The sequence below is a fragment of the Hemitrygon akajei genome, chromosome 6 (assembly GCF_048418815.1).
Source record: "Hemitrygon akajei chromosome 6, sHemAka1.3, whole genome shotgun sequence".
In the NCBI taxonomy this organism is placed as follows: Eukaryota; Metazoa; Chordata; class Chondrichthyes; order Myliobatiformes; family Dasyatidae; genus Hemitrygon; species Hemitrygon akajei.
This window is the reverse complement of record NC_133129.1, coordinates 65,549,134-65,562,937: the sequence shown is the minus strand read 5'-3', so window position 1 is coordinate 65,562,937 and position 13,804 is coordinate 65,549,134. Positions and strand designations below refer to the sequence as shown.

Here is a 13,804-nt window from a genome sequence, read left to right as displayed (position 1 = left end):
AAAATAATTAAATTTTTGGTTCAAAATATCCACGGCCTTTTCTACTGCCTCCAACATATCTGTCCACAACCTCCTTTGCTGCCACAATGAGACCAGATACAGGCTGGAGGAACAACATCTCATGTTCTATCTTGATAGTCTCCAACTTGACGACATGAGCATCGATTTCTGGAACTTCTGGTAATCACTTGCCTGTGTTGTACCCTCCCCCCCATTCTTCCTTATTCTAGTGGCCCTCTTGCCCCTTCTCTCCACCTCCCTTGCTCTCAAGACCTGCATATCACCTACATCTGATTCCTCATCTTCTTCCTTTTTCCTTCTTCCTAGTCTACTGTCCTCTATATTTCTTCTTCTCCAACTCTTTTACCTTTTCCATACATCATCTCCTAGCTTCTCACATCATTCCCTTTTATTACCCCTTAAAGTAATATTTTTATCAATATATGCCACTATATACAAAGGTTCATTTTCTTCCAGGCATACTCAATAACTCCAAAAACCATAATAGAATCAATGAAAGACAAAAACAGACTGCACAACCAGTGTACAAAAGACAATAAACTGCAAATACAAAAAGAAAGAAAAAAAGAAATAATAGATAAAAAATAAGCAATAAATATTGAGAACGTGAGATACAGTCCTTGAAAGTGAATGCATAGGTTGTGGGAACAGGTCAGTGATGGGGCGAGTGAAGTTATCTCCTTTTGTTCAGGAGCCTGATGGCTGAGGGATAGTAACTGTTCCTGAAGCTGGTGGTGTGAGTCCTGAGGCTGCTGTATCACCTTCCTGATTGCAGCAGTGAGAAGAGAGCATGGCCTAGATGGTGGGGGTCCCTGATGATGGATGCTGCTTTGCTGTGACAATGCTCCATGGAGATGTGGTCCTGTGGTGGGGAGGGCTTTACCTGTGATGGACTGGGCCATATCCACTACTTTTTGTAGGATTTTCCATAGAAGGGCACTGGTGTTTCCATACCAGGCTGCGGATGCTCACAAACTCCTAAGGAAGTGGAGACGCTGTCATGCTTTCTTCGTAATTGCATTTACCCTTCCCCCATACACTTACATTCTTCCTCACCAGGACTCGCCGACCATCTGCCAGCTTGTGCTCCCCCCCCCCCTTTTTATTCTGGATTCGCCCCTTCCTTCCAGTTTTAATGACAGTTGGCCGAAAATGTTGACTATTCATTTCCCTCCACAGATGCTGCCTGACCTGCTGAGTTCCTCTAGCATTTTGTGTGCGTGTTCAAAATAAATATCTAAGAATGTGAAATGCTTTTTAAGGGAAGGCCAGCTCAAATGCAACGGATCCAGAGTTGCTTCAATGTTATATGCATTACAGTGCACTACAAAGGAATTCTATCTACGTGCTTTTGTGTTGCAAAAGTGCGCCATTAAGTCTTGGAATTTTAGAAGGCTGAGTATTTGCTCCAAAATAGTGAAGAGATTGAAGGACGGAGAGACTTACGGAGGGAATTAACAGATCTTACTACCTTTGCAGCTGACAACCGACGAGCTAATGGTTGATTCACTAAATTCTGAGGCATTGTAAAGAGCAGAATTGAGTAAGTACAGAGATCTTGTTTTGTTCCGTGGAGGAGGAGCAGGTTACGTAGCTGAAGAGAGGCAACACCAAGTATACTTTGAAAGAAAAGTAAAGAATTTTAAGATCCATATACTGCCAGGTGTTGGTCGGGCGGTGAATGGGACTGGTGGACATGGAGAACGGAGTGTTATTTTACCTTAGTGGGCTCCAGTCTTTGGAAATTGACTTCTGCTTGAATCCAAATTCCTGTTGGTGATTTGGGAATTGTCCAAATCTTTTCCTGGACTTGGTCCATTTCATCATAAATATAGACAGCAAGGGCATCTTCCGATATAAAATGATTCAGCGCATAGAAAAATTGCAAGCAGTACTGGAGGTTGGCTAGTAAAAGTGGGCCTATTAGGTGGGCCACGTACTCCTGATGATATCCAGATCTTGTATTGGAAATAAGAAAGCCACCTATGAAAAGTGAGAGAGCATCTGCTGGTGAACCAGCACAATAAATCCAAAGAAACACAACCCCTACAGATACTCAAGAGACTTAGAGAATAATTCATATAAAATACCGAGAGTCTGCTCCATCAAATGCTGCTGCAAATTTATTTCTCCTTAGCTAACGGTTTTCCACTTGTGTTTTTAGGAAAACCAGTCAAGACCACGCATAACCTTAAGAGTTCCAGTAAGACCAATAGAAGCACTCTACAACTTAATTGTGCAGAGACTTTCCCAGATTGGACATAGGCTTGAGTTCACCTGACCCCAAATTACACCAGGTTCTTTTCAACTGCCCCTTCTCCCAACACTCCACAACTCCAGGTCACTAAGCATGTAAATTTTGAAACTTTCAACTGTATTTTATCTAAATCTAAATTCAATTCTACAGTTTCTCCAGTCCCCTAATCTTTGCACTCCTCAGATTCAGGACATGTGCCCGCCCCCAGATTTTGAAATTTATACCTTCCACCAACAATAGCTGTATCCTTGAGTATCAAGACACCAAAGCTGCAGATTTCCCTCTGGCCTCTACCTGCTTTTCCTTTCACCTTTTACAAATAGGTGTAAAGACAACCTCAGAACTGATTTCAAAATTTTTTATGTCATAAGTTGAATGACCAAAACTGACACAGTTTTCACATTAGGTTATCAGGCCATGAGATTCGAGAACTTAAGTTGCAGTTAATTTAAAGCTATGTACCAATTAAGGCCTCACATACTTCTCTGATGACAGTATGCCCACTTTTGCATATCTATTTGAGGGAAGGAATGCACCCAGAGGAAAATTGTGACTCCAAAGGTGGGGGGGGGGGGGGTTGTGGGTTGAAATATCTTTAACCTATTATTGTAAACATATCTCTACTGTTTGCCTCAATCACTTTGCATGGGAATAAGTGCTACAGTTTTCCACAATTTCTTGTGAAGAGGTTATTGAATCCCCTATTGGATTTGCTAATATTTATAGTTCCTAGTCTGGATCCTGTCCAGCTGTCTGATTCAGCCAGGGTTGTTGAAGAACACAGCTGTTGGGAGATTAACTTTATGCTGACACACAATAAAACAGCTCACTGCAATTTCCAGACTTTTCATTGATGCCATGAATATTGAATAAACATGAAGGTATTTAACAAAAAAGAATGGATGCAATTTTAATCGAATTCTGTGGTGTGGGATTTACTTTCTTAATACTGATGGCCATCAGATATAATTTCCTAGGGGTCACTGGTGTCCACAGTGGGAAATCAACAATCTGAATGAACACCTGGAAGCATTCCGTTGCAGAGCTAGCCATCAAGTTAGAAAGCATGACCTTTCGCCACCACTGCGAATGTTGCATAGAATGTGAAATAAACACTGAAGCATACACATAAGATGACAGCTGAAATATTATGAATAAAAATTTTCAAAACTTAAAGAGCTTTTCCTTATTATTTTAAAAATTCTGTGGGGTTGAATGAAGTTCTGATGTGGCAATTATTCCTTAGGGAATTACTACCTGGCCACCCAATGAAGTTTACCATGCTTTCAACGGCCATGTCTACACACGACAAATGAGTGCAGAGGTGATTTCTCTCGGATATACAGACAATGGCCTTATTCATTTAAATGGGAATCACTAACTTTCGATAAAAAGTTAAGTTTGGGCAATTTGTATAAGTTTGTAATTGATTTACATTTGTTAAATGTATTGTATTTTTTTTATTATTATGCAATCATTTTAATGTTTTTAGTTACTTAAACCTACATCAAATGCCATTGAAAGTGACATTTAAAGAAAAGGAAGCTGTCTTATTGGGTGGGGTGGTTACAGTGGAGAAGAAGCCAGGTTACCGCTCTGCCTCAGTACTAGTGAGAGCAATGAGTCACATCGAGCATGATCCCACACATCAGTTTTAAGACGTTTATGTAAGGGAATTACAATCCACACATATAATATTTAATTTTTCTTTAACAGATGTTATCAATCAGTAATCAAGCTTAGTTTATCATTACATTTCATTTGAACCTCATGTGTCATATTTACTGCTGATTTCACTTAATAATAATACCCCCTTCCCTGAACAGCAAGCAAAATACACCACACAAATGTAACGTATCTTACCCATTCCACTCGTGTGATCGCCAAATCGGAATGGATTTGGTTTTCGAATCTGTCTGGTCCATTTTTTGCCATCCAGGTGGTTTTGGGTATAATTGCAGAGATCTTGATCAAAGTTGCAATTTGCCACAGCGGGATCAAAGAACAGAGCTTGATTCAACAGAAGAAGAAAGTACCAGTCAGTATCTCCCAGAATGCAGAGCTCAGAAACTGACCATTCAGTCTACTACATTCACGTAAAAGAGTAATTCCAAATTACACAACCAAAACATGTACCAACCCAATAGTATTCTGCTGTCTGCATCTCCACCAAGGTAATTGTGCCAAACTTATAACTGCCCAAGAACAGTTTTAGCTAGAAACAATCTGGAAGAATAATCTGAATTCAAGTTCAAATTCATGTTTAATTGTCATTCAGCCATATGCACGTCAACAGCTGAACAAAACACCAGTTCTCTGGAGCCAAGGTGCAAGACACAGTACATACAGTCACACCGCACAAATCGTTATGATACGACATAAAGTTGCAAAATAATTAGCATGTCCCTGAGTGACGTGGCCTGATGATTGATGGTGCATGAGCTGTTTTTTCTGGAGCTACACTTCTGCAAGAACAAACGCGCAGCAGTTCCTCATCTCACACTGGGTCAGCCGCAGACGAAGGCATCCAGCTTGTCTCACACTTGTCTTCCAGGGAACCAACGCTGGAGAGTAGTACCGATGAGAGAGCCGGCCTGCAGGGGCCGGTCCCGAACCCAGCACAAAAGCAAGTGCGGCCGTCGCTCCTCTGATCTCTCCCACACCGTTTCTAGCACCTCCTCCGCTGGGTGGCTATAACAGGTGGTGTTGGGGCACGAGGGTCCAGTACACGCAACAACCGAGGTCACACATCTCCCCGTTGACAGCCTCACCAGTGAACGGGACTTGCAGTATTTTGTCTTACCAATGTCTAACAGGATCTTACAATCATAAGAAAAATGTTTGAGACAAACATTTGCACCGCTTGTGGATTAAGATTTTATTCAGCTTCAGCATTAGAGTAGTCGCCCAGTTGCCTGGAGTTTGTGGAGCTTCAGGAACAATATTATCCTCTACTTCTCTTCTCAGAAAAGGGTTAAAATGGGAATGTTCATATGTACAGGCTTAGCTGAAGACAACAGGTACACAGAAATGCTGCTCCATCAAGGTGCACTTCACCCTACTTCAGAAACATTCTTGTCACTGGTTCTAGATCCTGCAATTGCTGATGCAGGAGAATTGCTGCAAGATACATTTCTGGCAGCCCAGTTGAACCGGAACCCAGAGAGAGGCAACTCACAGGTCCATGGTTGAGATCTTAATATGGAGTGTTCATGTGCTTCTGGCATTTTCTGGTGGCCCAATCAAATAGAGATTCATTAGCAAGGGACAGCAGAAATGGCTCCAGGGGCTGTGTTGTGTTCTTTATGGGATGTAGGAATTCTGGGAGACCTGCAGCCTCTCAGATAACCACATCTGCACCAGATGTACCAAGCTGTAGCTCCTCGAAGACCATGCTAAGGAACTGGAGATCCAGCTCAATGACCTTTGGCTCATATGGGAAACTGATGACGTGATAGATAGGAGCCTCAGGGAGGTAGTCATCTCTAAGTTGCAGGAGGCAGCTACCTGGTGTGACTGTCAGGAGAGGGAAAAGAACTGGGCAGCCAGTGCCAAGTACCCCTGTGGCTGTTCCCCTCAGTAATATGTATAGCACTTTGGATACTGCTGGGGGTGGATGACCTACCAGAGGGAAGCCACAGTGAATGTGTCTCTGGCACTGAGTCCAGCCACATGGCTCAGAAGGAAAGGAGGGAGAAGAGGACTGCGGTAGTGATAGGGAATTCCATAATTAGAGGAGTAGACATGAGACTCCGTTGCCTCCTAGGTGTCATCATCAAGGAAATCTTGGATTGGGCCCACAGCATTCTAAAGGGGGAGCCAGAAGTCTTGGTACATATTGGCACCAATGGCGAAGGTCAGGGAGGAAGTCCAGAAGAAGAATTTAGAGAGCTAGGTAGAAAGCTGAAAATTAGGACCTTCAGGTAGTAACCTCTGGATTGCTGCCTGTGCCATGCACCACTGAGGGTAAGAACAGGATGATTTGGCAGATGAATGCATGGCTGATGATCTGGTGCAGGGAGCAGGGTTTCAGATTTCTGGATCATTGGGTACCTTTTCTGGGCAAGGTATGACCTTTTGCAAGAGGGACGTGTTACACCTGATATAGCCAATATCCTTCTGGACAGATTTGCTGGGCAGTGTTTAAACAAATTCGGCAGGGGGTTGGGAACCGGAGTGATAGGACTGAGGATGGGGCAAGTGGTATATAAGCAGAGGCAGTGTGTAGAGAGACCGTGAGGAAGAATAGGCAGATGATAGGGTACAATTGAAGTCAGTGGGATGAGTTGCAGTGTAAAAGGGGGACAAATTTGAAAAGGGTGACAAAATGAAGGACTGAAGGTGTGAAAGTTGAATGCATGCAGTGTAAGTTCAGTGATCTTGTAGCGAAGTTTGAGATTGGCAGGTATAACATTATAGGCAACACTGAGTCGTGGTTAAAAGAAGATTATAGTTGGAAGCTTAACATCCAAGGATACACATTGCAGTAGAAGGAGAGGTGGTAGTCAGAGGGGGTGGCATGACTCTGCTGGTTAAAAAAGAAATCAAATCCTTAGAAAGAGGTGACATAGGATCGTAAGAGGTAGAATCAGCTGAGAAGATCATCGGGGTCTCTCTTCCTACCATTACGGACATTTACACTACACGCTGCATCCGCAAAGCAAACAGCATTATGAAGGACCCCATGCACCCCTCATACAAACTCTTCTCCCTCCTGCCGTCTGGGAAAAGGCCAGTTATGGTCAAAATGACAATAAAAGTGACTTGACGACTTAAGAATCATTGTGGTTAGAGGTATGGATCTGCAAGAGTTAAAAAAAAGACTCTCATTGGAGTTATATGCAGGCCTCTGAACAACAGCCAGGTCTTGGAATACAAATTACAGTGGAATATAGAAAATGGATGTCAAAAGGACAATGTTATGATAGTCATGGGGGATTTCAATAAATAGGTAGGCTGGGAAAATCAGGTTGGTGCTGATTTTGGATCCCAAGAGAGAGTATTTGCAGAATGCCCACGAGATGACTTTTTAGAGCAATTTGTGGTTGAACCCACTAGGGGATAAGTTATTCTGGAATGGACATTCTGTTATGAACCTGATTTTGCTAGAAAGCTTAAGGTAAAGGAACCATTAGGGATCAGTGATTTACAATATGATGGAATTCACACTGCAATGTGAGAGACAGACCTAAAGTCAAATGTATCAGTATTACAATGGTGTTATGACCTCGGCCCCCTCCTTTGTGAGAATCGCAAGAGCCCTAGTCAAGGGGGGGTCAACTGACCCAAGAGAGAGAGAGACGTGCTGAATAGACACAGGAAATGGGAAAGAGAGAGAGGGAGACGTGCGGAAGACCATGTTCTCCCGAGAAGCAGAATAAAGGCGACATTGACTATTGTCTCATGGAGACCACGTGAAAAGCCCTCGGGCAAAGTGGGCTGGTTGAGCGAGAGATCGCATCACCTGCAACCTGATTGGACACCTGCGATCCCGTGAAGAAGTATAAAGGAGGGTCTGAGGGGGGGGGGACAACCCTCAGACGCACCAAGGAGACACCAAGGAAGCACGATACCGATTCCCGTGGGAGCGGGAAGCCATTTTGAAGGAAGCCACGTGCGTTAGATTCCAACTTTTGAATCTGTGGCTGGAACCATCGGAAGACATCGGAAGACTGCTCCCCTGATTCCAAGGATTTGCTCTGTAAAGACAACGGGCAAGTGTTTATCCTTTCTCAACCATCTCTCTCTCCACAACATGAAACCCCAGCGGTTCCCAAAAGGGAAAAGCCTGCAAACTTCTGAGTGACTCTTTATATTTCAATTGGACTCAGTATTATCCCCTAGACAACTATAGAGCTTATTTCTGATTGATTATTATTACACCGGTGTTTTAGATTGAGTTTTGACGATGTATATGATCTGAATGTTTTGTTTTAACCATACGTTTGTGCCCCTTTTTGAATAAAACATTTGAAAATAGTAGCATCCGACTCAGCTGATCCCGCTATCTTTGCTGGTAAGTTACCTGGTTACGAGGTTACGTAACAATGGAATGAAGGGAATTACAGAGGCATGAGAGAAGAGCTGGCTAAAGTTGATTGAAAGGACACACTGGCAGCAGTGACAGCAGAGAAGGAATGGCTGGAGTTTTGGGAAGCAGTTTGGAAGGCGCAGGGTGGGTACATCCCAATGAAATATTCTAAAGGCAGGATGACAATACTGCAGCTGACAAAGCAAGTCAAAGACAACATAAAAGCAAATGAGAGGACATATAATAGAGCAAAAATTAGTGGGAAGTTAGACAATTAGGAAGCTTTTAAAAACCAGAAGGCAACTAAAAAAGCCACAAGGAGCAAAAAGATAAAATACGACGGTAAGCTAGCCAAAAACATTAAATAGGATACCAAGTTTTGTTTCAGATGTTTATATAAAGAGTAGGTATCCAACCACTAGAAAATGACACTGAGGAGGGAGTAATGGGAGACAAGGAAATGGTAGACAAACTGAATAAGTATTTTGCATCAGTCTTCACTGCAGAAGGCACTAGCAGTGTGCCAGAAGTTCGACTGTGTCAGCGGACTGAAGTAAGAGCAGTTGCTATTACTAGGGAGAAGGTGCTTTGGAATCTAAAAGGTCTGAAGGTACACAAGTCACCCGGACCAGATGGACTACACCACACGGTTTTGAAAGAGGTAGCTGAAGAGATTATGGAGGCATTAGTAATGGTCTTTCAAGAATCACTAGATTCTGGAATGGTTCTAGAGGACTGGAAATTTACAAATATCACTCCACTCTTCAAGAAGGGAGAGAGGCAGAAGAAATTATAGGCTGGTTGTTAGCCTGACCTCAGTGGTTGGGAAGATGTTGGAGTCAATTGTCAAGGATGAGATTCCAGGATACTGAGAGGCACATGGTAATATAGGCCAAAGTCAGTATGTTTTCCTGAAGGGAAAATCATTCCTGACCAACCTGTTGGAATTCTTTGAGGAAAGAACAAGCAGGATAGACAAAGGGCAATCAGTGGATGTCATACTTCGACGTTCTGGAGGCCTTGGAAAAGGTGCTGCACATGAGGCTGCTCAGCAAAATAAGAGATCATGATATTACAGTTAGGATATTGGCTGGTTGGCAGGAGGCAAAGAATGGGAATAAATGGAGCCTTTTCTAACTGGCTGCTGGTGACTAATGGTGTTCCACAGGAGTCAGTGGTGGGATGGCTTCTTCTTACTTTGTACGTCAATGATTTGGATGACAGAATTGATGGCTTTGTCACCGAGTTTGAGGCTAGGTGGAGGGTCAGATAGTGTTGAGGAAGCAGGATGGCTGCAGAAAGACTTAGACAGATGATGAGAATGGACGAAGAAATGGCAGATGGATAACAGTGTCAGGAAATTTATAGTTATACACTTCAGTAAAAGGAATAAAAGTGTACAGTATTTTCTAAACAGGGAGAAAATAAAAAAAATCCAAGATGCAAAGAGACCTAGGATTCCTCATGCAGGATTCCCTAAAGGTTAACTGGCAGGTGAGGAAAGCAAGTGCAATGTTAGTGTTCGTATCGAGAGATCGAGAATGTATAAGCACGGATGTAACACCAAAGCTTTATAAAGCACTGGTGAGGCCTCACTTGGAGTATCATGAGCAGTTTTGGGCCTCATCAAAGAAAGGATGTGCTGACATTGGAGAGAAATCAAAGGAGGTTCACAAAAATTGTTCAGGAATTGAAAAGCTTATCATATGAGAAGTGTTTGATCGCTTTGAGCCTGCACTCACTGGAATTTGGAAGAATGAGGAGGGATCTCATTGAAACCTATTGAATGTTGAAAGGACCAGATGGAGTGAGTGTGGAGAGGATGTTTCCTGTAGCAGGGAAATCTAGGACCAGAGGGCACAATCTTAGAATAGAGGGACATCCATTTAAAATTCAGGTGGGGAGGAATTTCTTTAGCCAGAGAGTGATCAATTTGTCAAATTCATTGCCACAGGCAGCTGAAGAAGCCAGGTCATTGGATGTATTAAAGGTGGAGGATGACAGATTCTTGTTAAGTCAGGGCATGAAAGTTATGGGGAGAAGGCAAGTGAATGGGGTTGAGAGGGAAATGGATCAACCATGATCAAACAGCGCAAACTCAATGGGCCAAGTGGCCTAATACTGTTCCTATATCATATGGTTACCCAAAGATTTTAGATGTTCAAGAAGATAGTTCACCATCATGTTCTCAAGAATAATTAAGAATAGGCAATAAATGCTGGACTTGTCGATACTTAATTACTCTTGAAGAGATGTTGGTGAACTGACTTTTGAACATCTCTTTTGCTTCTAGCAAACATTCTCCTGTAATTGCAGAATAACTTGAGGTTTTCAAAACTAATGAAGTGCTGAAGCATGAGTGAACAGATAAACTATGGATCAACAACAAGAGAAAGACTTTACATCATGTACTCTGTGCAGTAGAAGGACAGAATGGATCAAATTTGATGGTAAAACAATGCCTAGCAAGTTGTTTATAAAAAAAGGACAGATTAACAAGAAAATTCTTTCTTCATTTGTCGCCAAGTCATCTAGCACAACTGGGGTGAATGGGCATATCTTTGCTGAATTAATCTAAGTGGGTTCTCATTGTGGCAAATGTTATCAGTTTGGTTGAGTTTATTGAATGGAAAACAATAGCAGATAAAAAATAGTAAGAACATCTTGTGCCTTTTGTACATAATAATAATTCCATTTCTGGTGAGGTAATTTGTGGGAATAAGCACAAATTGATAATAAAGTGTGTCAGCTTTCATGCCACGGTCAAAAAGAACTTGTGATTATCCAAAGAAGGAAATATTCAGTATGGGATGAAAAGCTTGTCCAGTGAAGTGGATTCCGAAGAGTACAGGCCTACTCAGATATGGATATAGCCAACAAAATAAGGAGAAAAAAGGGTATGCATATGCAAGAACCTCTTTAGAAACATAGAAATATAGAAAACCTACAGCACAATACAGGCCCTTCGGCCCACGAAGTTATGCTGAACATGTCCTTACCTTAGAAATTACTAGGCTTACCTATAGTCCTCTATTTGACTAAGTTCCATGTACCTGTCTAAAAGTCTCTTAAAAGACCCTATCATATCTGCCTCCACTACCATTGCCGGCAGCCCATTCCACGCACTCACCACACTCTGCGTAAAAAAACTTAACCCTGACATCTCCTCTGTATCTACTCCCAAGCACCTTAAACCTGTGCAATCTTGTGGCAGCCATTTCAGCCCTGGGAAAAAGCCTCTGACTATCCACGCAATCAATGCCCCTCATCATCTTATACACCTCTATCAGGTCTCCTCTCATCCTCTGTCACCCCAAGGAGAAAAGGCTGAGTTCACTCAACCTGTTCTCATAAGGAATGCTCCCCCATCCAGGCAACATCCTTGTAAATCTCCTCTGCACCCTTTCTATGGCTTCCACATCCTTCCTGTAGTGAGGCAACCGGAACTGAGCACAGTACTCCAAGTGGAGTCTGATCAGGGTCCTATATAGCTGCAACATTACCTCTTGGCTCCTAAATTCAATTCCATGATTGATGAAGGCCAATACACCGTACACCTTCTTAACCACAGAGTCAAACTGCACAGCTGCTTTGAACGTTCTATGGACTCGGACCCCAAGATCCCTCTGATCCTCCACACTGCCAAGAGTCTTACCATTAATACTATATTCTGCCATCACACTTATCTGGGTTGAACTCCATCTGCTACTTCTCAACCCAGTTTTGCATCCTATCAATGTCCCGCTGTAACCTCTGACTGCCCTCCACACTATCCACAACACCTCCAACCTTTGTGTCATCAGCAAACTTGCTAACCCAACCCTCCACTTCCTCATCCAGGTCACTTACAAAAATCACGAAGAGAAAGGGTCCCAGAACAGATCCCTGAGGTACACCACTGGTCACTGACCTCCATGCAGATTATGACCTGTCTGCAACCACTCTTTGCCTTCTGTGGGCAAGCCATTTCTGGATCAACAAAGCAATGTCCCCTTGGATCCCATGCCTCCTTACTTTCTCAATAAGTCTTGCATGGGGTACCTTATTAAATGCCTTGCTGAAATCCATATACACTACTGCTCTTCCTTCATCAACGTGTTTAGTCACATCCTCAAAAAATTAAATCAGTCTCGTAAGGCACAACCTGCCTTTGACAAAGCCATGCTGACTATTCCTAATCATATTATACCTCTCCAATTTTTCTTAAATCCTGCCTCTCAGGATCTTCTCCATCAACTTACCAACCACTAAAGTAAGATTCACTGGTCTATAATTTCCTGGGCTATCTCTACTCCCTTTCTTGAATAAGGGAACAACATCTGCAACCTTCCAATCCTCCAGAACCTCTCCTGTCTCCATTGATGATGCAAAGGTCATCGCCAGAGGCTCAGCAATCTCCTCCCTCGCCTCCCACAGTAGCCTGGGGTACATCTCATCCAGTCCCGGAAACTTATCCAACTTAATGCTTTCCAAAAGCTCCAGCACATCCTCTTTCTTAATATCTACATGCTCAAGCTTTTCAATCTGCTGCAAGTCATCACTACAATCACCAAAATCCTTTTCCATAGTGAATACTGAAGTATTCATTACGTACCTCTGCTATTTCCTCCGGTTCCATACACACTTTTCCTCTGTCACACTTGATAGGTCCAATTTTTTCACATCTTATCCTCTTTCTCTTCACATACTTGTAGAATGCCTTGGGGTTTTCCTTAATCCTGCTCGCCAAGGCCTTCTCGTGGCTCCTTCTGGCTCTCCTAATTTCCTTCTTAAGCTCCTTCCTGTTAGCCTTATAATCTTCTAGATCTCTAACATTATCTAGCTCTCTGAACCTTTCATAAGCTTTTCTTTTCTACTTGACTAGATTTACTGCACATTTTGTACACCACGGTTCCTGTACCCTACCATAACTTCCCTGTCTCATTGGAACGTACCTATGCAGAACTCCACACAAATATCCCCTGAACATTTGCCACATTTCTTCCGTACCTTTCCCTGAGAATATGTGTTCCCAATTTAAGCTTCCAAGTTCATGCCCGAAAGCCTCATAATTCCCCTTACTCCAATTAACCACTTTTCTAACCTGTCTGTTCCTATCCCTCTCCAACGCTATTGTAAAGGAGATAGAATTATGATCACTATCTCTAAAATGGTCTCCCACTGAGAGATCTGATACCTGACCAGGTTCATTTCCGAATACCAGAACAAGTACAGTCTCTCCTCTTGTAGGCTTATCTACATATTGCGTCAAGAAACCTTCCTGAACACACCCAACAAACTTCACCCCATCTAAACCCCTTGTTCCAGGGAGGTGCCAATCGATATTTTGGAAATTAAAATCTCCCACCATGAGAGCTCTGTTATTATTAAACCTTCCCAGGATCTGTTTCCCTAACTGCTCCTCGATATCCCTGTTACTATTGGGCGGTCTATAAAAAACACCCAGTAGACTTATTGACCCCTTCCTGTACCTAACCTCCACCCACAGAGACTCC

The 13,804-nt window shown here is 42.7% G+C and overlaps 1 protein-coding gene across 3 annotated transcripts in view; it reads right to left on the bottom strand.

Moving 5' to 3' along the window:
- Positions 1 to 13,804, bottom strand: part of mamdc2a (MAM domain containing 2a) — a 137,335-nt gene that overhangs the window by 33,982 nt on the left and 89,549 nt on the right. For all 3 annotated transcript variants that reach the window (XR_012099267.1, XM_073048522.1, XM_073048521.1), the window contains exons 8-9: positions 4,142 to 4,288; positions 1,742 to 2,004 (exon numbers count right to left, since the gene is read on the bottom strand). Coding sequence is in view for 2 of the 3 variants with exons in the window: in XM_073048522.1 (XP_072904623.1) it covers positions 1,742 to 2,004; positions 4,142 to 4,288 (410 nt within the window). In the remaining variant the exon portion in view is untranslated. The remainder of the gene's footprint in view (positions 1 to 1,741; positions 2,005 to 4,141; positions 4,289 to 13,804) is intronic.